The sequence below is a fragment of the Bos taurus genome, chromosome 7, assembly GCF_002263795.3.
Source record: "Bos taurus isolate L1 Dominette 01449 registration number 42190680 breed Hereford chromosome 7, ARS-UCD2.0, whole genome shotgun sequence".
Classification (NCBI taxonomy): domain Eukaryota; kingdom Metazoa; phylum Chordata; class Mammalia; order Artiodactyla; family Bovidae; genus Bos; species Bos taurus.
In genome coordinates, this window is record NC_037334.1 from 50,114,736 (window position 1) to 50,138,641 (window position 23,906).

The 23,906-nt window shown below is 39.0% G+C and overlaps 1 protein-coding gene across 5 annotated transcripts in view; it reads left to right on the forward strand.

The window, feature by feature from the left end:
- CTNNA1 (catenin alpha 1) overlaps positions 1-23,906 on the forward strand; it is a 346,126-nt gene that overhangs the window by 205,108 nt on the left and 117,112 nt on the right. For all 5 annotated transcript variants that reach the window (XM_024994302.2, XM_059888218.1, XM_024994299.2 and 2 more), the window contains 2 exon segments: positions 19,651-19,817; positions 20,328-20,447. In XM_024994302.2, coding sequence (XP_024850070.1) covers positions 19,651-19,817; positions 20,328-20,447 — 287 coding nt within the window.

The window sequence follows — 23,906 nt, forward strand, 5'->3', positions numbered from 1 at the left end:
TTCTCATACTCTTGCTTTAAGTTCTGCCTTTTCATTTGTTATCCTGTCTTTTCCCCTTGCTATCTCAGTAGATTTTTCATCCTGTTTTCACTGCTTATTTTTCTGGATGTCTCTTTGTGTGTGATCCTGTGATGGCTGTATCTGTTGTTTAAAGGGCTACCAATTCCTACCCTTCATATGTTCCTGAGGACTGTGATTAATTTAAAACTTGTTCATTATTGACCCCTGTTCCTCTACTCTATTTAATCCATTTTCTGTTGCTGTTCATTTAACTTGAGCAGGAAAAGCAAAATATAAATTCCAAAAAATCATTAACTGGTTGTCATCCAAGTGTTTTATGTCTTAAAGTTATCTGTTTGACTTAAATGGTAAGCCTTTGAGGGTGAAGGCTGTATTTTCTTGCATTTGGGATGTGTTAGGGATGCTGTCCACCCCTGGATCACTGTTTTGTGTGAGCATGTGCTATCGCAGAGACTTGGGTTCCGGTGTAGCCATCTTGAGAGTGAGGAAAGGAGAATGAAGTTATTAAATTCTAATGTTTCCTGTCATTTTGAAATTGCTCCTCCCCTTTTTTAAAGTCTTGTTGCTGCTGCTGCTGCTACGTCGCTTCAGTCGTGTCCGACTCTCTGCGACCCCAGAGACGGCAGCCCACCAGGCTCCCCCGTCCCTGGGATTCTCCAGGCAAGAACACTGGAGTGGGTTGCCATTTCCTTCTCCAATGCATGAAAGTGAAAAGTAAAAGTGAAGTCGCTCAGTCACAGCGACCCCATGGACTGCAGCCTACCAGGCTCCTCCGTCCATGGGATTTTCCAGGCAAGAGTACTGGAGTGGGTTGCTATTGCCTTCTCCAAAGTCTTGTTAAACTCACAAAAATAATAGTACTAACCAGGATAATAATACTTTTAAGATACAGTCGATAGATAATATTCCTGCCTTAATATATTTGTACAGTGTAGCTGAGGAAGTTAGGTACTGAATTTTTGACTTTGGCCTGACTTCAACCATGATATAGAAAAGTGGTTTCTACTAGTTAATTTCTTAAGAAAGTGATTCCAAGTTGAAATGCATGTTATGCATTTATTTGAATATGTAATCAGGAAGTAAGTGCCTCTCTTTGGAGTGTTTTTGAATAGCAGCAGGGCACACTTGAATTAGTAAGGAAAATGAGAACATGAATATGTGTGGTACTCTATTTTAATTTTTTTAAAAAATCCATTCTGTCTAGTAGAAAAAGTAGAAATTCAAAACTCCTTTTCTTACCCACAGTGGATAGAGAAGGGTGTAGTTTGAGAGTTTTTCTAGGTGTTCCCTGAACTGATTCAGATGGACTTACAGTATTTAAATAACATGATATTAAGTATTCTGGGTTGATTTTCTAAAGATAAACAGTTTTGTGGATTAAAAATGGCATCCCAGGAAAATGAAAAGAGATGCCATTAAAAAGGTCATCTGTCAGAAATTCTTCGAATCATGGTCAGTTTTTCTATAACTATGGAGTTGTCATTCAGGGCTCTGTGGTTTTTGCCAAATATCCCTCATTGATGAATGGAAAGGTGAAGGCGAAGAGGATTAACTGTTTTATTCATGCTCATCTGAGTGTCATAGGGCGTGTGAATTATGCCAGATATATTCCACCATTTGGTTCCTTCCCATAAGTACTATGTTATAAAATCTATTTTTTGTTGCAAGTGTACTGCCAGTTTGTCTTCATTGATGAGCACGGAAGATGTCTTACTCTATTACCAGATCATGGAAAATGAATTTAAAAATTTTGAGGACTGGGGGGAAGGGATTGGGACAGGTTGGAAAATGCATGCTAATCCTTGATTATCTTGAAGTTGGCAAATAACTTTATGAAGACTTGGTCCTGTCAGTTTATTATTTTATAAAAAGAAAGTTGGTGGAATGATAAATAAAAACAGTTATCAGTTTTTGGTGAGATCCTTTAATCAGATAAATTTAGAAAATTTTGTATAAAATAAGTTTTATCAGTGGAACTAAAGTGATAAAGTAACTTTCAAGAATTAGGAATCCTGTGATAGGAAAGTTCTAGGTATTCAAATTTAGGGTTGGTTTTTTTTTTTTTTTTGCTTTCTACTGTGTTAAAATGCTCATCTGTTAAGTACAGGGCAGTTTGTAACAGACTTAATTGTGATGTTGGTTGCTTGGTTTTTTTTTTTTTTTCCTCTTCTTCCTCTGGATGCTCTGGGTAGAACTAAAAAATTCCTTTAGCAAAAGTTAATTTTCTCCAGTTAACATGTTTTTGATAGAGCAAAAAAAGGACTAAAAATCAGTTATAGTTTTGTTGTTACCCATAGATGAAGTCAATGGTTAATATTTTAATCTAGACCCTTCCAGTTTAAAAAAAAAACAAAAACATTATTTGGCCTTAGTTGTGGTATGTGGGATCTAGTTCCCTGACCAGGGATCAAACCCGGGCCCCATGCATTGGGAGTGCGGAGTCTTAGCCACCAGACCACCAGGGATGTCTGCATTTTTTTTGCCACTTAAATTATTTAGTTTTTTAATTGAAGGATAATTGCTTTATAGAATTTTGTGGTTTTCTGCCAAACATCTACAAGAATCAGCCATAGCTATACCCATGTCTTTGATGAATGTACTGACATATGGGTAGAATTATGTTTTGCTTAATTTTACTTTTTTCGCTTAATGGATCCTGAACAACTTTCAGTATCTTTAAGTACTCTACTATAACATAAGTTTTAATGGCTGAATAATACCCTCTATGGAGTAATATGATTTAAGGAGGTTATTTTGAACCTGAAAACTAATGACTCCTCTTTAAATATTGTTATGACCAGAGTTTTAGTCACTTTTCAGAAATCTAAAAGGAGTGTGATAAATAGGGCAGTTTTAAAGACTGAACCTGCCAATGTTAACAAGGATAGTATGAGATATCTGAGAGGATGAAAAATTTTAGCCAGTTAAAATCATTTTGAAATGAAGAGATCAAAGTGGCTTGAGCAAGTCATCCAGGAAATTAGTGGGAGAGGGGGAATCAGAATTCCACATATGGTCATGAAATTGATCATGAAATGAATAAATAATTGGAACATCTTTAAGATGATAAATGGCTTTAAACTCTTCTCTTGGACACCTCTGTTGTTTTAACACTGAACTGTATTTGTTGGGCTTCAAAAGCATATTTGGGTGGATGTTTTAAAATACCTTTTTTTTTTTGGATCTGGCAGTTGATAAAATATGCTTTTATAAAATGTTCTGTTTAAGAAATGTCTATTAAGGTCTGTATAATAATTGAACTTGTCCTGCAGCAACTCAACAAAAAATAATGACAGTGAGACTGGGGCTGCAAATGGGCCCCCTCTTTATTTTACTCCTTGCTTTTCCATATTTTGGATAAGCTTCTCAAGATAGCTGATTATACAAAGCTTTTATTTCATAATGTATGCTAATTTTCCTTTTTTGCACTGACACTAGTAGCCATGGGATTTTTTTTATACTTCTAAAAAAAGAAATTTTGCATATAGGCTGTTTTGGAGTGTTTTAAGTTACTCTTTTTTAGGAAAACCTGAGTTTCATGTGTCACAAACGTGAATTAAGGATATTTTACATTTTAAAATCATTTGAAGACTTTTTTCTTTAAAAATACATTGATTTTAGAAAGTTCAAAAAGAAAACCCACACAGAGTAGAAAATAATCACCCATCGTGCTATACAACCTGATGATAAACCACCTGTGTTAGTATTTTCATGTATGTTGAAACACCTCCCCCATCCCACCCTAATGATGTAAACACGTTGTGATTTCTGTTCTTATTGTGCATACAGATTCTTGTATATCTGTGATTTAAGATGGAAATTTTAAAAAAATTCTTTTTTTTTTCATTAATAAAGATACCTGAAGTTGGGTGGATTATGTAATTTACAGAAGATAAACCATGTTCCTTTGCTGGGCTGGCAGAGTTCTTTTTTTCTGGACCTAAAGGTAGTAAAAGTTCTGGCCAAGGAACATACTAGAAGTATCCTTCAGTTCAGTGCAGTCCAGTCTCTTGGTCGTGTCCAACTCCTTGCGACCCCATGGACTGCAGCATGCCAGGCCTCCCTGTCCATCACCAACTCCCAGAGTTTACCCAAACCTTAGTATTGTTTTTGGGAGAAGTATAACTGTATCTTTTGAGTCTCCTTGGATGTTTAGTGAAGTGAAGTTGCTCAGTCGTGTCCGACTCTTTGCGACCCCATGGACTGTAGCCTACCAGGCTCCTCCCTCCATGGGATTCTCCAGGCAAGAGTACTGGAGTGGGTTGCCATTGCCTTCTCCAGGGGATCTTCCCTGACCCAGGGATCGAACCCAGGTCTCCCGAGTTCCAGGTAGACGCTTTAACCTCTGAGCCACCAGGGAGCCCCTTGGATGTTTATCCAAGAGAAATATAACTTTATCTTTTGAGTCTCCTTGAGATGTTTCCATAGCTAAATTTCTGAGGACTTGGTATCCTCTGCTATGGCATTGTGATTGGAAGCCATTCTTATGGTATGGCATGGGCTTTTGGGGATGAGAAGTTGTAAATAGGATATAGGAGGAAGATGACAGATTTTTACAAATTTAGAGGAACTTCAGATTGGCTTAATTCCCGCCTTACCCCTCCCCTGGGGTCTCTCCCTCTCTTAATTCTAAAAATCAGATGGAAAAGCTAAAATACCCAGCTGTGCATGCATGTTAAGTCAGTTCAGTCATGTTTGACTCTGCGCAACCCCATGGACTGTAGCCCACCAGGCTCCTCTGTCCATGGGGTTCTCCAGGCAAAGAATACTGGAGTGGGTTGCCATGCCCATCTCCAGGGGTATCTTCCCAACCCAAGGATTGAATCTGCATCTCTTACATCTCCTGCTTTGGCAGGCAGGTTCTTTACTACAAGCACCACCTGGGAAGCCCCCAGCAAGGGTAACTATAGCTTTGCTTGTAGTTATCACAAAAGGATCAGTTTTTACCACTTTCTGCACTATGGAGACTGGAGTGAAGGAGGCACCTCTTTTACTGCTTCATCACTACAAATTAAAAGTCAATTTTTCCTTCATCATTTAGGAAACTTGCTAACATGACCTTATTTCTGAAAATTAAGAAATGATTGATGTGAGAGCAATGACAATGTTATGAATAGTTTTAAGAATTGGAGAAGGTAGGTGGGAAAGTGGAAGGGGCACAGAAATAATTGTTGAGCTTTGTATTTATTACCTCATTTAATTTTCAAAACAGCCCAGTGGGGGTGGGAGATAGTATTCTGATTTTACAGAAGAGAAAACAGAGCTGAAGCAACCTGAAGTGAAGTGAAGTCACCCAGTCATGTCCGACTCTTTGTGACCCCATGGACTATAGCCTATCAGGCTCCTCCGTCCATGGGATTTTCCAGGCAAGAGTACTGGAGTGGGGTGCCATTGCCTTCTCCAGGGGATCTTCCCCTACCCAGGGATGGAACCTGGGTCTCCTGTATTGTGGGTAGATGCTTTATCCTCTAAGCCATCAGGGAAGCAACCTGAGGTTACCCCAAATAGCCAAGTTGGGATTCAGACCAAGTTCAAATATCTTGTTTGCTCTATGCCAGACAGTGTTCGGAGAGAAGTGTATATTCACTAACATAGCTACATCCTTTGTTTTAAAGGAGCAATATAATCTCTGATAATATCTCATGTTTCCTAGGCTTAAGTTAGAAAAAGTAAGCCTTCTCTCTCTGTTTTTTTCTTTTCCTGTCTGTATGTGTGTGTCTGTTTCTTGTACACGCACACACACTTTTCTAGCCTGTCGTTTCCCCATAATTTTTTATAAGTTAAGATTGTTTTGGAGGGAATTTACTCAAGGTATTTGCTTCAGAAGGCCTTTATTTTGTCCTGTTCTAATGTAGAACTGTGGTTTTTAGTTTACTTTATTTACAGTTGCCCTTTGTTCTTGTTTTGAACTCCAGAGGAGCTTAACTTTTATCCCCAGCTTAGTTAGGGGAAAATTCCAGGGAACGGACTTGTTGACAGATCTGTTTTTACTGTTGATGGAACAGTAGTAGTGTGTTCTCTTAAGTTCCATGTCCATTATATCTTGGCTAATAAGAGATGCCAAGTAGTAGGCTCTATAGACAATTGAGTCATGGGTAGAAGACCAGCTATATTCTCAACCTGTACTGCTGACTGTGAGCAGTCTGTCTCAGTTTTCCTAGTTTGCCTTTTTTGTGTACAGAAAGTGCATGTGGTAACTTTTACATGTCTGCATTGTAAACTAATTGAGAGTTACATTTTATTGTTTTTAACTTATTAACCATCAGTTCAGTCTCAAAGTGTCATGTTCCTTTTATAGAGATAACCATTTAGCAGGAATTTGAGCCCCCTGCTGTAAAGCTAAAGAGATATTTTCATATTTGTTTATAGTTTTGTGAGCAAAAAAACATGTATGTTTTAATGCATCATACAGTATGTTTCTCATGTATATTTTCATTCCTGATAACGTATGTTTAGCTATGAAGTTAAAGATTTGCCATTATGGTTGTGAGCTAAGAGAGATGAGGGTGGATGTGAATGTATTTACTTTGATTCTTCCTTTCAGTTCCATTTACGTGTTACCTGACTTGATACTATTTTGGAATGATACCATGCTAGCTGTAGAGGCATGAAATTGTTTAAGAGGAACTTGGGTCAGAATGAGAATTTGGAAGGAGCGGGTTACAGTGCAAAAAGAAATTAGAGCTGGGAATAAATTGGTGGATTATTACAGCGAGATTAAGTAATTAAAGTTAAATTTAAATTTTAAGACTTTATACTTGTCCATTTGAATGTAAGCTAATCATTAAATAGTTTTGATTCATTTAGACGGTCTGTAGCTTTAAGAATCTACTTTCAGTTCATCCTGTTTGGCTCACTCTGGGCCTTTAGTTCTTCCCACAGTTCTTTCATTTACCTCAGGTTAATTCCCTTTTTCATTTTCTATAGCAGCTGCTTCAGAGTTTCTTCCACTCTCCTCAAACCCTCATTTCCATTTCCATCTTCAGTTTTTTAGGAGAGCTTCATTTACTGCCTCTGAGAAAACAGATTCTCTAGCAGTGCTGAACTTCATACTGCCAGGAAGCCTCTGCTTTCACTTCTTACCCAAGGGTACAAGAACCATGGCTCTCACTTCCTCCTGTGGTCCTGATGATGTGTGTTCCCTGATCTAGAATCTTCATTCTTTAATATGTGTCTTTAGTGTCATTTTGCATCCTTTCCCTGCTCAATCTGTCTGTAACTAATTCCAGTAGCAATAAAAAGGATAGTATGTGAGTGCAGGCACTGTTCTAACCCCTCTCCTAAACACTGGGTTTCATATGCCTGGGAAGTTGATAGAGGCAGTTCTCACTTTGCATATATCCAGTGTGCTCAGATTTGTTACCACAGTTTAGTATTACCAGTCCTCCAATAACATGGTTCAGATATTAGTGTATTAGCTGAGTGATTGCATAAAGTACAGACTTTGCTGCTAACTGTGAAGTGTACAAATCATTACATAAATAAAAGGTGTGCATCGAGATCACTGACGAATCATGTTCCTTCTTTCATGGTCTGTTAGTGATTGATCACTGCAACTGTTCAGTTCATGCAATGTGTAATTGCATTGCCTCCTTGTATCTCGGTGATAAACCCACGTGAGCCATTTTATAAGAGAGCCTTGAAGGAGGGAATTTGCAAAGATGAAAGTGCAGCAAGGAAAGGAAAAGTAATAAATCCAAGTTACAGAAGGAATTTGCTGCCTGAGGAAATGTTGACAGTGCTGCTGTTTAAGAAAGTTTAGATACTCAGAGTAACTTTGTGAAGGCTAACTCTAAGTGAGATAAGTAGTTGTGATGAAAAGGATAATGATGTCCAAGAGGAAGTGATGTCATCAAAACTTTCACATTAAAGGGACTCTTGGAGATAGTTCATGACTGTGAAAGTGCAAAGGATAAAATGTTTGAAACTGATCCAGACTTAGAAAGAAATAGGATAATTTGTGAAGTGAGAAAAAATGTGCACTCTGTATCATGTTGAAAAAGGTGATCATTTTTCAAAAACTACTTTTGAGTAGTTTTCATACAAGGAAACATTTTAGTTCTCAGTGTTCATAATGTTTTAAGCTACATATTAAATAAATACTAGTTGTACTATTTTAGTTTCATTTCTGTGTGTGTGTGTGTGTGTGTGTGTGTAAGGAATAGTAAGCTTTTAACTGTTTAAGAGAAAATTTTGAAGATCACAAGACAGTTGTGATTTTTCCCATTGGTAATTAAGATCATATTGCATTGTTTCAGTTTGTGTGATCATTTTTATAGACCTGCACTACTGTGCAAAGTGAGGGTCACCTGTATTATTTGTTACACAACTGTGGAAACTGAATTGGTAGTGGTGAAGCTACAGTTTCTGTCTGACTTGTAAATTCATGATCATACTCTCTTCCATTCTACTCCTGCTGCTGCTACTGCTAAGTCACTTCAGTTGTGTCCGACTCTGTGCGACCCCAGAGACGGCAGCCCACCAGGCTCCCCCGTCCCTGGGATTCTCCAGGCAAGAACACTGGAGTGGGTTGCCATTTCCTTCTCCACATTCTAATCCTGCACAAAATAAATTTTTTTGTTAATAGGCTGTTGATTTTTCTTCCTAGGAGCAAATCAGATTCTTGAAAGAACAGTTTTATTTCTAACTGGTTCTGTTACCCATTAGATCTGGCTTTTGTACCTCCCCCAGTCCCTCTTCCTCATTACCTCTACTGGCTTTCTTGGCCTTCCAAGATCATTTTAGAGTTCATCTACCCTACGGTCTTTACTTGATGTTTCCTCTGCTTGGAATCTTGCCTTGAGACGGCCACATCCCTCCTGTGCTGCGTTTTGCAAGACTCCTCAAGTGTACCTTTTCATTGAGACCTTCCTAGATCCCCATTTTAAATTGTATCTTATATCCCCTTTCTCTGTCCTTTCTTTTACTGCCCCTTCATAATTGATTTATTTATTATGTTTGTTATCATTCCTTCAAATTAAATTGTAGGCTCCCTAGAACCAGGAATTTTTGTCTGGTTAATTTCTATACCAAGTGTTTAGTGCCTGGCTCATAGCCCGAACTCAGTAAACACTTGCTGAAAAAAGGCAAGAACGCCCTTGAGGAACATTGTTGGACAGATTTAAATACTCAGGAAATGCAATGAAGATCTTTTCTCTGTCTTCTCATTGTGTTTTGCCTAATGGTAATAATGTCTACCAACCCTGTATTATCTCCCAGTGCAAGGTAATAAAGTAGGCCTTTTATATGTGTTATTAGTTGACCCTCACAGCAAGGTACCCTCTACATATTTCAAAGGAAGAAACGGGCTATGGAGTTTAGTCACATAGCTGGTAAGTGTCAAAGTCAGACCTTAAGCTAACCTCTAACTCCACAGTGAGTACACTTTTAGGTCACTGCATTTAATACTCTTCTTTGTCTTTGTTTATTGAGTCATAATTCACATAGCACAAAATTCCCTCTTGTAAAGGATACAAATTCACTGGTTTTTAAGTGTATTTACAAGGTTATAAAGGCCATCGCCACTATGTGATTCCAGAACATTTTCATTACCCTAGAAGGAAACCTCAAACCTATTAGCAGCTAGTAATCCTCAGTCTTTCTTTCTGCCCCAGCCCCTGGCAACGGTGATAGTTTCTGTCTCTATGGATTTACCTATTGTGAACATTTCATATAAGAGGAGTACTACAATATATGGCTTTTTGTGACAGGCTTCTTTCACTTTGCATAATGCTTTGAGGGTTCATCTGTGTTGTAGCATGTCTCAGTATTTTATTCCTTTTTATGGCTAAATATTTGATTGTGTAGATGCACCACATTTTCTTTATCTATTAGTTGATGAGTGTTTGGATTGTTTCCATATGTCAACTGTTAAGAATAGTGCTTCTGTAAACATTCATATATTTGTTTTTGTGTAGGCATTTGTTTTCAGTTCTCTTGGGTATATACCTAGAAGCAGAATTGATGGATCACATGGTAATATATAGATAGCATCACTGACTCAGCGGACATGAATTTGAGTAAACTCTGAGAGATAGTGAAGGACAGGGAAGGCTGGCGTGCTACAGTCCGTGGGGTTGCAAGGCATCGGACATGACTTAGAAACTGAAGAACTATGGTAACTCTGTATTTAACCTTTTGAGGAACTGCTAGTTTGTTTTCCAAAGTGGCTGTACTATTTTATATTCCCACCAGTGGGCTGTGAGAGTTCAAGTTTCCCTGTATCCTCACGAACATTTGTTGCTGTTTGTCTTTTTTAAAGATGGACAGAACTTAGCAACTAAACAGCAACAACAATCCTAGTAGATATGAAGTGATATTCCGTGATTTTGACATGCTTTGCCCTTAGAGCAGTTGAGATTGAGTATCTTTTCATGTGCTTATTAGCCATTTACATATCTTCTTTGGAGAGATGTGGTATAATTCCCTTGCCTATTTTAATTAGTTAATTTATTTTTGGCCACACCACACAGCATGTGGGATCTTAGTTCCTCCACCAGTGGTTGAATCCATACCTCTTGCATTGGAAACTCTGAATCTTAACTACTGGACTGCCAAGGAAGTCCCCCTTTGCTTATTTTAAATAGGATTTTTTGTATTTTAATGTTGATTTAAAGAGTACCTTTTTTGATATGCATTTTCCTTTTTTTAAAATGGTTTTTGGCTGTGCTGGGTCTTTGTTGCTGTGTGGGCTTTTCTGTAGTTGTGGTGAACTGGGGCTACTCTCTAGTTGCAGTGCGAGGGCTTCTCATTGCTTTGGCCTTTCGTTAAAGAGCATAGGGCTCTAAGGCCTGTGGGTTTTAGTAGCTGTGGCTCCTGGGCTCTAGAGCACAAGCTCAATAGTTGTGGCACATGGGCTTAGTTGCTCTGTGGCCTGTGGGATCTTCCTGGATCAGGGATTGAACCTGTCTCCTGCATTGGCAGGCAGAGTCTTTACCACTGAGCACCAGGGAAACCCAAGACTTCTTTATGTCTTATTGGTACTTTGATCCTTATCAGCACCCCAGATTTTCTCCCATTCTGTGGGTCTTTTTACTTTCTTGAGCCTGTCCTTAAAAACACAAACATTTTACATTTTGATGATGTTCAGTTTGTGTCTTTTTTCTTCGTTGTTTGTACTTAATGTGTTATATCTAAGAAACTATTGCCTGATTGGAGGTCTTGAAGATATATCAGTGTTTTCTTCTAAGTGTTTTATAAATGTAGCTCTTAAATTTGGTTTTGATCTATTTTGAAAGTATATGATACGAGTTTGGGGGTCAGGCTTCATTTTGTTGTATGTGGATATTCAGTTGTCCTAGCACTATTTGTTAAAAATATTTTTTCCCCTTTATTGAATGGTCTTGGCAGCCTTGTTGAAAATTAGTTCATTATATTTCTGAATTCTGAATTCTCTCCTGATGATCTACATGTATATATTTGACTTTGTTGACCACTTTCGTATGCAAATACTTCTTGATTTTGACAGTTTATCATCTTGGATCTCCTTGTTTCTCTTGTCATAGAGTCTTCCTTCCCTTACTACTAAATCCACAGTCTAAAGGACTCCAGTTTTTTTTAAAAAAATCTTCCCTGGTTCATGTGCACACGTTTAGTATGTTCTGGCTCTCTTCTCCATCTCAGGACTGGTGTACCTTGAATTCTTTAAGTGATCTTCCAAGTGATCTTCTTTTCCTTCACTCCTTTTTTTTTTTTTTTTTGGTGGGAGTGCCATGCCAATGAGCTTGTGGAATTTTAGTTCCCTGTCAGGAATTGAACCCAAATGGCAGTGAAAATGTAGAGTTGTTACCACTGGATCGCCAGGGAATTCCCTCCCTCACTCTTAAATCAAGGGTTTTCATATCATTTTACCCCAGCCTTTATAGTTTACTATTGCTCTTTCCTGGGCTCTTTCCCTGCCTCCCCAAATTTATTTATTTTTATTTGGCTGCTACAGGTCTCAATTACAGCACACAGGATCTTTAGTTGTAGTATGTGGGATCTAGTTCCCTGACCAGGGATCAAACCCAGGCCCCCTGCATTAGGAGCTTGGAGTCTCAGCCATCTGGACCACCAGGGAAGTCCCCTTTCCTGGGCTCTTCTTGTGGCTTTGTGATCCGTATCTCTGGCCAGGTTTATTATATGTTAGGTTGACTTTGATTTCCTTCTTTGGCTTAGGGATTCTTCTTTGTACTCTATGGCCTTCCACCCTCCATCATCTGATGCCTGCTTTTATACACATCCCTCATTTCCAAGTTAGACTACTCAGCCCTCAAATACACCTTTTTATTGTATATGCAGCCTGTTACATGGTCCTAAGACCATAAGCATTAAGCATTACAAAGCCTGACTCTGTCATTTACTATTAGGTGACTTGGTTAAGTTAATTAACTTGTCTAAACTTGAGTTGTCTCTTCTGTAGAAGGGCTAATAGCACCTACTTTTCGGTGGTGGATAGGATTAAATAAAATATGCGTAGTGTCATGGAGTGGGCATTTAATAAATGTTAGATATTGGTATGTTGCTGTTTCTTTTGCTTGAGGTACTAACTCCCTTAATTCTACTGCCCCAAATTCTTCCTGTCCTTTGATGGTAGATTCTATTTCAGATTACTGTGTCTTCCATAAAACTGTTGCTGGCATTTCACTTATATCCCAACCTCGTCATTAGTGCTTCCTTTTTTGGCCCTATGCTATTTTATGCCTTTCTTAAAGCTTGTATGTTAAAAATGACAGTGTGGAGATTCCTTAAAAAACTGGAAATAGAACTGCCTTATGACCCAGCAATCCCACTGCTGGGCATACACACTGAGGAAACCAGAAGGGAAAGAGACACGTGTACCCCAATGTTCATCGCAGCACTGTTTATAATAGCCAGGACATGGAAGCAACCTAGATGTCCATCAGCAGATGAATGGATAAGAAAGCTGTGGTACATATACACAATGGAGTATTACTCAGCCATTAAAAAGAATACATTTGAATCAGTTCTAATGAGGTGGATGAAACTGGAGCCTATTATACAGAGTGAAGTAAGCCAGAAGGAAAAACACCAATACAGTATACTAACGCATATATATGGAATTTAGAAAGATGGTAACGATAACCCTGTGTACGAGACAGCAAAAGAGACACTGATGTATAGAACAGTCTTATGGACTCTGTGGGAGAGGGAGAGGGTGGGAAGATTTGGGAGAATGGCATTGAAACATGTGAAATGTCATGTATGAAACGAGATGCCAGTCCAGGTTCAATGCACGATGCTGGATGCTTGGGGCTGGTGCACTGGGACGACCCAGAGGGATGGTATGGGGAGGGAGGAGGGAGGAGGGTTCAGGATGGGGAACACATGAGAAATAAAGGAATAAAAAATTAAAAAAAAATAAATAAAATAAAATATTTAAAAAAAATTACTAAAAAAAAATAAAAATGACACATAATTTCTGTATGATCACTTTTGATTTATAAACTATTTGAAAGTAAGTCTTGCTCAGCTTCATATATCCCTGGCAGTGGATTTGTTTTAGTGTGTAATAAGCTCTCAATAAATAGATGGAACTCTATTGCTTAGTATTAAGGCAAATATCTTTTTTGCAAGACTTTAGAGACAACTTCGTACATGAGTAAATAGCTTTTCCTAATGTACTCCCATAGCATCTTGTCCACAGGGCTATTTTAATTCTGGTTGCATTGTAATATTCCCTGATTTGTGGGCCCTTTGAGTACAGATGCCTTGTCTTAATCAGCTTTAATTGTTTGCTTGTCTGTCTTCTCCCTCCATAGAGCTCAAGGAGGACATGGGCTGTTTCTTGAGCACTGTATCACTGGCACCTAATATAGTATTTGAGGTGCTCAAATATTTGTTGAATAAATAAATAAATAAATGATTGAGCACTCATTTTAAGTACCGTAAAATAACATTTTTGTTAAACATCCACGTAATTGTCATGTGTCTGTATCTTAGATCCAGGAAAACTTAACTATCAAATTCTTCATTGTGAGTTATTTCTTACAATACACATAGACATACACAGAACTTGTCTTTACTCTTAATACTGTATGGTTCTTCTTAGCCTAATTAATATATGAATCTGAGGGTGAATTTGTTTCTGCCCTCCAAGAATCTGTTTCCCCAGTCCTGTGGAAGTTCTGTAATCAAATCCAGTGGCCTCCAAAGTCAAATTCCCTGGTAGTTCTCAGCTCCTTTGCCGATCCCTAGGTTGGGAAATCTGTTGTGGGTTCTAGAACTTTCTTAACAGTATGAGAATTTCTTTGGTATAATTGTTCTGCAGTTTGTGGGTCATATGCTCAGCAGCTCAATGGTGGGGCTAGTGGTAACTTCCTCCAAGAGGGCTTATGCCACACGCTTTGTGATCCAAGTCTGCTGCAGCCAGAGCCCTTGTCCCTGCAGCAGGCCACTGCTGATCCGTGCCTCCACAGGAGACACTAAAACCCTCAAAGGCAGGTCTGGCTCAGTCAGTCTCTGAGGGGTCTCTGGGTTCTGGTGTGCACAAAATTTTGTTTGAGCTCTCTGAGCATCTCTGGCGGGTATGGGGTTTGATTCTAAACAGGATTTCGCCCCTCTTGCGAAAGGGGGTTCTCCTTTGCCCTTGCACGTGGGTTATTTTTTTTGGTGGGATCCAACATTCTCCAGTCGATGGTTTTTCAGCAGTGAGTTGCAATTTGGGAGTTCTCCCAGGAGAAGATGAGTGCATGTCCTTCTATTACACCATCTTGTTAGTAAGACTTGCTTACTTACCATGTTGCTATAAGACTGAGCCAGACTTGCTGGGAGTGTACAGGAGTCTCCGGTGGAGGCATGGGTCTGCAGTGTCCTGCTGCAGGGTCAGGGGCAGTGAATACAACAGTTCATGCTTTGAAGGAGGTTTCCATTGCCTTCATTAGCCCTACCTAGTTTGGCCTCAGGCCAAATAACTGGGAGGGAACACAGCCCCACTCATCAACAGAAAATTGGATTAAAGATTTACCAAGCATGGCCCCACCCATTAGAACATGAGTCAGTTTCCCCTAGTCAGTCTCTCTCATCAGGAAGCTTCATAAACCTATCCATCAGAGGGCAGACAGAATGAAAACCACAGTCACACCAAACTAACCAAACTGATCACATGGACCACAGCCTTGTCCAACTCAGTGAAACTATGAGCCGTGCCATGTAGAGATACCCAAGACAGATGGGTCAGAGTGGAGAATTCTGACAAAACGTGATCCACTGGAGAAGGGAATGGCAAACCGCTTCAGTATTCTTGCCTTGAGAACCCCATGAACAGTATGACAAGACAAAAAGAGAGGACACTGAAAGATGAACTCCCCAGGTCGGTAGGCGCCCAATATGCTAGTGTAGAAGAGTGGAGAAATAACTCCAGAAAGAATGACGAGACTTACCAAAAACAGGAAAAAGCGAAAACAATATCCAGTTGTGGATGTGACTGGTGATGGAAGTCAAGTCTGATGCTATAAAGAACAATATTGCATAGGAACCTGGAATGTTAGGTTCGTGAATCAAGGTAAATTGGAAGTGATCAAACAGGAGATGGCAAGAGTGAACATAGACATTTTAGGAATCAGTGAACTGAAATGGACGGGAATGGGCATATTTAATTCAGATGACTGTGGTCAAAAATCCCTTAGAAGAAATGGAGTACCCTCATAGAAAACATGAGTCTGAAATGCAGTGCTTGGGTTCAAAATCTCAAAAACGACAGCATGATCTCTGTTTGTTTCCAAGGCAAACCATTCAGTGTCACGGTAATCCAAGTCTACGCCTCAACTGCAAATGTTGAAGAAGCTGAAGTTGAAAGGTTCTATGAAGACCTACAAGACCTTCTAGAACTAACACCAAAAAATGATGTCCTTTTCATCATAGGGGACTGGAATGCAAAAGTAGAAGTCAAGAGATACCTGGAGGAACAGGCAGGTTGGTCTTGGAGTGAAAAATGAAGCGGGGCAAAGGTTAACAACATTTTGCCAAGAAAATGTACTGGTCATAGCAAACACCCTCTTCCAACAACACAAGAGAAGAATCTATACATGGTTATCACCAGATGGTCAAAACCAAAATCAAATTAATTATATTCTTTGCAGCCACAGATGGAGAAGCACTATAGAGTCAGCAAAAACAAGACCGGAGGCTGACTAGGCTCAGATCATGAGCTCTTTATTTGCAAAATTCAGACTTAAACTGAAGAAAGTAGGTAAAACCACTAGACCGTTCAGGTATGACCTAAATCAAATCCCTTATGATTATACAGCAGAAGTGAGAAATAGATTCAAGGGATTAGCTCTGATAGAGTGCCTGAAGAACTATGGATGGAGATTTGTGACATTGTATAGGAGGCAGGGATCAGGACCATCTCCAAGAAGAAGAAATGCAAAAATGCAAATTGGTTGTCTGAGGAGGCCCCACAAATAGCTGAGAAAAGAAGAGAAGCTAAAGGCAAAAAGGAAAAGGAAAGATACACCCATCTGAATGGAGAGTTCCAAAGAATAGCAAGGAAAGATAAGAAAGCCTTCCTCAGTGATCAGTGCAGAGAAATAGAGGAAAACAATAGAATGGGAAAGACTAGAGATCTGTTCAAGAAAATTAGATACACTTCATGCAAAAATGGGCCCAGTAAAGGACAGTAATGGTATGGACCTAACAGAAGCAGAAGAAATTAAGAAGAGGTGGCAAGAATACACAGAAGAAATATACAAAAAAAGATCTTAATGAGCTGGATAACCACAGTGGTGAGATCACTCACCTAGAGCCAGACATCCTGGAATGGGAAGTCAGGTGGGCCTTAGGAAGCATCATTGCCAACAAAGCTAGCAGAGGTGATGGAATTCCAGTTGAGCTATTTCAGATTCTGAAAGATGATGCTGTGAAAGTGCTACACTAATACGCCAACAAATTTGGAAAACTCAGCAGTGGCGACAGGACTGGAAAAGTTCAGTTTTCATTCCAGTCCCAAAGAAAGGCAATGCCAAAGAATGATCAAACTACCACACAATAGCCCTCATCTCACCACGCTAGCAAAGCAGTGCTCAAAATTCTCCAAGCCAGGCTTCAACAGTACATGAACCAAGAACTTCCAGATGATCAAGCTGGATTTAGAAAATGCAGAGGAACCAGAGATCAAATTGCCAACATCCGTTGGATCATTGAAAAAGCAATAGAGTTCCAGAGAAACATCTACTCTGCTTTATTGACTACATCAAAGCCTTTGACTGTGTGAATCGTGGAAAATTCTTCAAGAGATGGGAATACCAGTCTATGGGCATACCACCCTGAACATGCCCGATCTTGTCTGATCTCGGAAGCTAGGCAGGGTCGGGCCTGGTTAGTACTTGGATGGGAGATCGGAATACCGGACCACCTTACCTGCCTCCTGAGAAATCTGTATGCAGGTCAAGAAGCAACAGTTAGAACCAAACATGGAACAACAGACTGGTTCCAAATTGGGAAAGGAGTACATCAAGGCTGTATCTTGTTACCTTGTTTATTTAACTTATATGCAGAGTACATCATGTGAAATGCCGGGCTGGATGAAGCACAAGCTGGAATTCAGATTGCTGGGAGAAATAATCAATAACCTCAGATGACACCACCCTAATGGCAGAAAGTGAAGAGGAACTAAAGAGCCTCTTGATGAAAGTGAAAGAGGAGAGTGAAAAAGCTGGCTTAAAACTCAGCATTCAAAAAATGAAGATCATGACATCCGGTCCCATCACTTCATGGCAAATAGATGGGAAACAATGGAAACAGAGACTTATTTTCTTGGGCTCCAAAGTCACCACAGATGGTGACTGCAGCCATGAAATTAAAAGACGCTTGCTCCTTGGAAGAAAAGCTATGACCATCCTAGACAGCTTATTAAAAAGCAGAGACATATACTTTGCAGACAAAGGTCCATCTAATCAAAGCTATAGTTTTTCCAGTAGTCATGCATGGATTTGAGAGTTGGACCATAAAGAAAGCTGAGTGCCTAAGATTTGATTCTTTTGAATTGTGGTCTTGGAGAAGACCCTTGTGAGTCCCTAGGACAGCAAGGAGATCAAACCAGTCCATCCTAAAGGGAATCAGTCCTGAACATACATCAGAAGGACTGTTGCTGAAGCTTGAAGCTCCAATACTTTGGCCACCTGATTTGAAGAACTGATTGATTGGAAAAGACCCTGGTGCTGGAAACAATTGAAGGCAGGAGGAGAAGGGGACGAAAGAGGATCAGATGGTTGGATGGCATCACCAACTTGATGGACATGAGTTTGTGCAACCTCTGGGAGTTAGTGATGGACAGGGAAGCCTGGCGTACTGCAGTCGATGAGGTCGCAGAGTCAGACATGACTGAGCGACTGAACTGAGGGTGAATTTAACTCCCCCGCTAAGGCTCATATTCTACAACTAAAATTTTGATAGTTAAGAGAAGTTTTGTAGGTCTCTTCAGAATTAGCGTGGCTTCATGAGAATGTGCTTTTTTTTTTTTTTACATTTGTGGAAGAGATAAGAGAGTGAATAGCCTTTAGGCTTTAATCTGAAGTTGAGGGAGGGAGTAATTGCTTTTTCAGGAATCCAAAGATAGTCACCATAGAGAGGAACAGACCCTGGCACTCCTGCTACTTCCAACTATAAGAAAAGAGAAAACGATAAGCACCTTCAATGATTATTATTAGAAACACATAACAAAAAAGTATAAGTTACTTTACAAGTTTCTAGGAAATGTTAGAACTTCTTGGCATTGTTGAAGGTGGGATTGTATGAGTTGGATATTCCTTATAACTGTAGTAAAATGTATATATTTTTAGGTTAATTTTTAAAGTTATGAATATGATGTCTGTTATAGAAAATGTTTTTGTAAATACAGAATGATGTAGAATTAGATTGTATCTTATATAATTGTTATTTGTGTTTTTACTCCAATCTTTTTCCTTTTTTTTAAAGCACAGATTACATACATTTATCATTTCATCTTTTTTCTGTTTAAGATTTCATAAACTTTAACATTTTTCATATATATTTTAATATTTGCATAAAAGTCAATTGTAGGCTTTACCTTAATTTACTTAACTAGATGCTTGCTTGGGCATTTGAACTGTTGGAAGTGTTTTGCTATGAGGAAAATGAATGAATCCGTGACAAGCTCTTGTCTTTTCACATACCAGTGAGTTTCTGTTTGAGCTCTATGCATTAGATAGTTGAAATGCTTAATGAAGTGTGGTGGTCCTTCATAATGGTTGCTATGTTTCTGTATCTTTCTTTGGATGTGCGGGTAGATTGTGTTAGATCCATTTTTTTCCTCCCATTCAAATCTTGAATTTTTTTCTCGATTAGGATACATATAATGGTCCTTTTTGGAAAGGAGTATTATTACTAGATCAATGGAAACAAGTATTTTTTTTCTTATTGGGAAAAAGTATTTTTAAGGCTTTTGATATGTAGTGCTAAATCACTTTGCAGATACTGTGCTTTTACCAGGAATATATGTGGTTGCTTGTCTTAGTGACAGCTAGAAGACAAATGTAAGAGGAAAATAGCAGAAATAAAAATCCTTAAATTCTGTGTATGAATATACAAAGTTTGAATTACCGTTTTTTAAAATGTAGACCGGTTATTTGGTTCATTCCTGCTAAATTTATTTTCCATTCTGTAAAACAGGTGATTTGATGAAGAGTGCTGCAGGAGAGTTTGCAGATGATCCCTGCTCTTCCGTGAAGCGTGGCAACATGGTTCGGGCAGCTCGGGCTTTGCTCTCTGCTGTTACCCGGCTGCTTATTTTGGCTGACATGGCAGATGTCTACAAATTACTTGTTCAGCTGAAACTTGTAAGTACAGGCTGATGTCTGTACTTTGTTCTATCACAGCAAGGCTGCTGCTGGCCATACTTAGTTCAACATTCCTTAGGATTTAGTTTGGTTATGAACTTGGTTTACCTAAGTGGACCAGGAATGTTTTTAATTTCCACTTGCTCCTCTATTCCACGTGGACATCATACTGGCTGTGCTGTGGGCCTATGGTGTCTTTGCAGAAAAGGTATTGTTTTTGACTTCTTCCCTTTTTGTGGTAATGATTAAGCATTTCTTTGTACCAGCAGAGTTCCAGAGTTGAGAAATCAAGATATGGTAAATTATATCCTTTTACATGAAAGTCAAAATAATACGGTCTTTTCCTACCTCCCGTAAAATTCCCATGTGGTACCTGCCCAAATGTAAATTTAAGAGGAAGTTTGGATTACTATCTGAGTAGCTGTTGAAAGGAATAAAAAGTTCTAGATCTTCTTTATGTACAGACTAGCATTGTTGAGAATTTTTCTTTTGTGGGGGTATGTTTTATAGGTAGAAGATGGTATCTTGAAACTGAGGAATGCTGGCACTGAACAGGACTTGGGAATACAGTATAAAGCCCTGAAACCTGAAGTGGATAAACTGAACATTATGGCAGCCAAAAGACAACAGGTACGGTCATGATTTGGGGATATATTTAAGTTGTTTATATTATTACCTATTGGGGAAAATCCATTTAACCTAAGTCTTCAAAAGGTGCCAATATCTCCCTCTTCTAATATAGTTCCATTAAGACATTTAGTTTATGATGTGTCCTTCAGTATTGTTACTAAAGGTAGAATTAGGTTGTATCCATATTATGCTCCTATTTTGATTCCTGTGAAAATTTTACTTTAGGTACCTTAGCAGTTTGCGATAGCATTCTGAGAAGTGAAACACCGTTCTTCTCTGTGTTCAAGGATGAACTTGAGTTGATGGTGAAATTTAATTCAGACTTCTAAAAAATCCAGTCAAAAACATATTGGAATTCTATATCAGAAAGTACCTTGCCCTCCATATTTTGTAACTTTTAAGTATTTCTTGTCATTTGTTATTACTAGATTTTATAGTATTAGGAATTTATGTTGTGTGACATGTGGATCAGTGTTCTTATTTTTCCAGCTTTTGCTCACCCTTCGGTGTTTTGCTCTTGGGATGCTTGAAGTTTTCCTGTGCCCTTTCTATTGGATGCTGTGTGTTAGATGTGTGTTCTCTAGAGGGGATGCATGTGTCACCATCTGGCTCTAATAACTTGCATAGCCCTGATTAAGCTTGTGCTATTCTTATTTTTTAAAAGTCCTGAAAAGATGAATTCTTATTATTGTTAGCTGATACCTATATTGGTTAGGATAATTTTGCACTGCAGTTTACAGAAAACCTAGTTCCTAAATTGCATGACCATTGGGGGGTTTATTTTCTCACTGATTAGAAGCCCCAGGATAGGTTAAGTGACTTCAGGATTGTTAAATTTAAAGGTTTTGCAAGTATCATCAAGGTTTCCATATCTTTACATTTTCCAGCACTGCCATCTTCAGTGTGCCTCACTGAAGAAGCTGTAGGCATGGCATTTGCACAGTCAGTATGTCCAGTGAGGAAAGAAAAGGTTGTTTCTTCCATATGTCTCTCTTAATAAGCAAATGATCTAGAAGCCTTTAACAGATTTGCCCTAAATAGTGGATTGTATAATGTGCCCATTCCTTACTGATCATTGGAAAGAGGAAAGCAGTTAACTATATCTGACTCAGGGTAAAGAAGATCTCCTTTCTGCTGTGACAGGGTAAACGTTCCTGAGTACAGGAACATTCAACAAGAGCGCTCTAACAGGCATGAGGAACATGGGGTCAGTACTGTAAATGTCCAGTATATTACAGCTTCAGCTTTGGAGACTTAGACTTTGGTTACATTAACATTAGAATAAAAATTGAGAAGATTGAATTAAATAATGTATGCAAAGTATTTAATATAGCACCAGATTCTTAGTAGGCCCTCAGCAGTGGGCAGTTGGTGAATAGTAGTTACTGCTCATATTTCAAGCTATAAGATGTGATCAGACTGAATCTGCACATGCGGGATCCTGATTTTATGTTCCCAGTACTTAGTATTATATATGATAATATAGCTAGATTTGTTGTATTGCCTGAGTAATTTAGTTAATGTAGGCTCAGTGCACTTTTATCATTTGTCCTTGAATTAGCTTATGTCTCTATCACATAAATCACAATAATTTTTTTCTTTTTGCTGGACCTGTTTAATCCTAAGAAGAACTTGTTGTATGATGGTATGGTTATTCTATAAATATGGCAAGCTGCCAAAATTACGTTCACAATTGATTTTACTGGATGTTCTTGATATAAGTTCTCTTTTGAATATGTGAAATAAATGTTATATTTAGAAAATAAAGTTTGATGAATAGTCCTACTCTCTTAAAACCTAGTCTGATCTTGATTTATGAAGACTTACTATTATTTGAGGAAAGTGAGAACATTTAGATTGACACTATTGCAGCATATTCAAAAGCAGAGACATTACTTTGCCAACAAAGGTCTGTGTAGTCAAGGCTGTGGTTTTTCCTGTGGTCATGTATGGATGTGAGAGTTGGACTGTGAAGAAGGCTGAGCGCCGAAGAATTGATGGTTTTGAACTGTGGTGTTGGAGAAGACTCTTGAGAGTCCCTTGGACTGCAAGGAGATCCAACCAGTCCATTCTGAAGGAGATCGGCCCTGGGATTTCTTTGGAAGGAATGATGCTAAAGCTGAAACTCCAGTACTTTGGCCACCTCACGTGAAGAGTTGACTCATTGGAAAAGACTCTGATGCTGGAAGGGATTGGGGGCAAGAGGAGAAGGGGACGACAGAGGATGAGATGGCTGGATGGCATCACTGACTCGATGGATGTGAGTCTGAGTGAACTCCGGGAGTTGGTGATGGACAGGGAGGCCTGGCGTGCTGCGATTCATGGGGTCGCAAAGAGTCAGACACGACTGAGCGACTGATCTGATCTGATTGCGTATCTTTCAAAATGGTGGAATAAGTAAATTGATGATGTTTTTGAGATAAACACAGTAATAGTCCAGAATTTTGTATGCTACTGGAGAAACGTACTGGAGAGTAAAGTTACCTGAGTTTTAATTCTGTGTGCTTTGAGTCCATGAAGAGTTCCTTAATTATAATCCCCTGATGTATTAAAAAACAAAAAAAACAAAACACTTCCCAAGTAAGATGTCATAAAAATCTTGAAGTTACTCATTAATGTGCCAGAAGATCTTCTATAAGCTCCTCCATATCTGTTTTCTGCCCTTGATCACCCTACTGTCTGCCCGAGGAACCTAACCTATCTACAGGACTGCATCCAGGGGCTTCTTTCCCCTCTGGCTTCTGGTTGGGTTGGCTAGTGGGAGCACCATTAGGAGATCAGAGGGCAGTAAACTGGGGTTTATCCCTACCTCTTGGTTGTCCTTGGTGGCTAAATGTCATAGCCTCTTCTGGATTATGTTCTCCCTCTGCCTCATTCCCTGGTTTCTGGTAACTCCTGTCTCATTTTGTCTCTTTGGGCCCAAGTGCCCTAATAGCCTGTGGTTTTTCTGTACTTTACCCCTATAATTTTGAAGCATAGTCTCTATAAACATTTTTGAATTACCTAGTTTGATCTTATCATCTGTTTTCTGCTGGTATCTTGAGTGATAGATTCTAAAGTTTGTCTTGGGTTTGTAGTATTTCATGGTCACTTACAGTTTTCCTTGGGCCTGATTCTTTAACCTTTATCCTCCTACAGTAGTATTTGTTGAATAGGCTGGCTATGGGTGCCTGTGTGCCCCCAATCATAATACAGCCTTTTATAGGACCTGGGGCTTGGTGTGTATTTCTTGAAACTAATGGAAAAGGTCAGTTTGCATTCCAATCCCAAAGAAAGGCAATGCCAAAGAATGCTCAAACTACCGCACAATTGCACTCACTTCACACGCTAGTAAAGTAATGCTCAAAATTCTCCAAGCCAGGCTTCAGCAGTACGTGAACCATGAACTTCCAGATGTTCAAGCTGGTTTTAGAAAAGGCAGAGGAACCAGAGATCAAATTGCCAACATCTGCTGGATCA